We start from the raw sequence: 2,749 nt of genomic DNA on the forward strand, positions 1-2,749 counted from the left end.
GTATTTTCAAGCATCAGTACGTTTTCATGTCCTGGCTGCAGCGGTTCCGGGGAAGCTGGCCCCATTACTACACCATTTGCCATAACAAAGGGCAACACCCGCTGCTCTGAGCTCCACACTTGGCACTGGCAAGAAGAGAGCTCACAGGAAGCTTTACACAGGCCGCAAGTTAGCAAGCTTCGCTCTTTACTGGAGTGCTGGCTTGAGGCAACTCCACTTCTCTAAGCTCAGTGCTGCTGCAAGCAAATGATTTCAGGGCAGCAAATGGGAAACAAGCATCTTCTAGCTTAAAACTTTGTGTAAGAGCCATTACTTTGGTTGATGCAGAGGGTAAGCGGTGCCCGGCCAAACTAATGCAGCATGGGATAAGGACAAATTAAGCCAGCAATACTGTTTGCAAACAACTGGGTCTTTTATTAAGTATTTAAGGTGCTACAAAAAACTTATGAAGTCTTCATATGGCAACTTCTTTTCTGCAGCCTTAGCTCTGTTAAAAAAAGCAAATACAGCTCATTAGCAGAGAGTCTTTTAGTAAATAGTCCAATACATCAAGTTTGAGATACTTACAGCCGGGCACTCAATTGCACCATTATTGATGTCATCAATGATATCATGTGGGTGCCTGCCATCAATGCTGCAGCCCACAGACTGGGCAGTTCCAAGAATCTCCTTGATCGTCCCTGCAGTGGGAAAGTAGAGCTTGTCAGTGCTTTACCACGGGAAAAACTTTGAAGAACATATGAAGAACTCTTTGCGCACCATAGCTGTCCCTCCCTCCCTCTGGGGTTTGCAGGCTGTAGCCACGGGGTTCACCAGGGGACAGTAAGCCACTTAAACCAGGCCTAGTGTCCTGGTTTCCACAGAATGCACCAGAAATGACGTGTACCTTTCACCATCCTGTGCTGCCTTCACCAGAAGGTATGAGGCTGGCTGCTCACAGCCAGCACAAGGTTGTTCCTGCAGTGCTCAGCACCCAAGTGGCCAAGCCACACGAGGAGCTCCACCACCACCCCCCACAGCTACGGGGCCCTCCCAGGGATCAGACCAGAACCCGGCTCACGCTCTCAGAGCAAATGGAGGGAGGACTCCATGCAGCCCCATCACCGGTACTTACCTGAGAGCTCTCGAGCCAGGGATCTGTGCCGCATCTGCCGTGCAATGTTCACTATCTCATCAAAGCTGACGCTGCCACTGTGCTTAACTGTGAAGGAAAGAAATAGCCCCAGTGAGTTCATATAAACATGGGCACTTGCAGTTCCCTGTGCTTTGTTAGAGAAGCACCATTCCCAGCACTCGGACCACAGGGAAACCAGAGTTTACAACTACAGCGGGGCTGCGATCAGTACGTCTGTTCCCAGACTTCGGCACAAAGTTACCCACAAGAAGAATAACTCTGTTTCCTAAGTTGGCATTTTCTGTCAGCTCACCTCTGGACTGTACTAGTCACCGCATTACAAGACAGGTACCGTGGCAGGTAGCTGTTCTACCCCATCTTCCAAGAAACTGAACTCTGCTGGCATACAAACTGCTGCCTGTACTATGACACTTAAGGAATGCCAGCTGCCCAAGATACAGCCCCATTACACTTGTTTGCCAGTTTATGCTGAATAAGCTAAGAGGCAGGTATCTATTCCCCTCTTAGCCCCAAAACATATTTAGAACTAAAGACAGATGAAAACTTACTGTTTTTCTGCTTCTTCCTGTCACGAGGAGGCTCCTTCAGAGCTTTGATAATCAGAGCAGAGGCAGAAGGAACAACCTCTATCTAAATGAAAAGAGATTAATTCTTCCCCCCCTCTAACCAGAATTAGATAGCTAATGAAGATACTCAACCAAGCAGTCAGTGCCTGAAAAGCTAATTGCCAGAGCACTGCGTTTTTAGTTAATTCACTAGTACACGAGGCTTTTTTGTGATGCAAAAACTTGTTCCCAGCCTTTCGGCACAGGCCTCCCCACAACCAGAAGAGGACTGCTTCCTGGACTGGTGCTTCCTCTCAGCTCACCACTGGAATATACCAGCCACGGAATTCAGGACAGGTATAGTGGCAGGTGGCTACAAGATTAGTTAAGAAGGTTTTTTGTAATTTCTATATTGCTTGAAATAGTTTTTTTCCAGTCACACGTTCTGTAGAAAAAAACAATCTATCTGTAACAGAATAAAAAATTTGACTTCTGCACATGAGCAGATCTCTTCCCATTGCTCACAGGCTGGCAAGCCCCAGGCTTCATACACACACATTGCTGAATCGCTGCCAGATTTGAGCCAGAGGCTGCACGGCAGTATCACACAAATGTTTCAAGGTCTTTCCCAGAAGACCCCCACACATTTGTTGTGTGGAACTCATTTTATCCACCTCGGAAGGATGAAGGGCTGAGTCGACCCTGCCAGGATTTAAGCTTGTGGTTGGAGCAAGCAGAGCTCATTTGTGCTTGATGCTTGCACCACTAAGCCATCCCTTCTGGCGTTTAGTACCTGAGCTTGCCTGTTCTGGATGGTGAGCTTCACCGTGATCCTCAGCCCCTTCCAGTCACCCGTGGCTTTGGCAATATCATCACCAACCTTCTTGGGGGACTAAGGAAGAAGAGACACATTATCATCACAAAAAAACATCCCTTGGATCACAGCAGAGCATCCCCGTACTACACAGTACCCCACGCTCACCACAGTTTCTTTCGCGGCACTGCAATAGCACTAAGGACCTGCTCTTCTCCCAGGCCGAACTGCGGGGTGAGGGCAGCCGCCCAGAAG

General features: G+C 48.3%; 1 protein-coding gene across 1 annotated transcript; it reads right to left on the reverse strand.

Annotated features, from left to right (window-relative positions):
- Positions 1-396: 396 nt before the first annotated feature.
- Positions 397-2,572, reverse strand: RPL12 (ribosomal protein L12; the record flags this gene model as incomplete). Its single annotated transcript, XM_009694809.1, has 5 exons — positions 397-487; positions 568-680; positions 1,115-1,201; positions 1,684-1,765; positions 2,474-2,572. Coding segments are annotated over 5 exons (387 nt in total), but the record flags the coding sequence as incomplete, so codon positions are not given.
- Between the last annotated feature and the right edge of the window lie 177 nt (positions 2,573-2,749).

Source organism: Cariama cristata, unplaced genomic scaffold (genome assembly GCF_000690535.1).
Source record: "Cariama cristata isolate BGI_N322 unplaced genomic scaffold, ASM69053v1 scaffold29722, whole genome shotgun sequence".
NCBI lineage: Eukaryota > Metazoa > Chordata > Aves > Cariamiformes > Cariamidae > Cariama > Cariama cristata.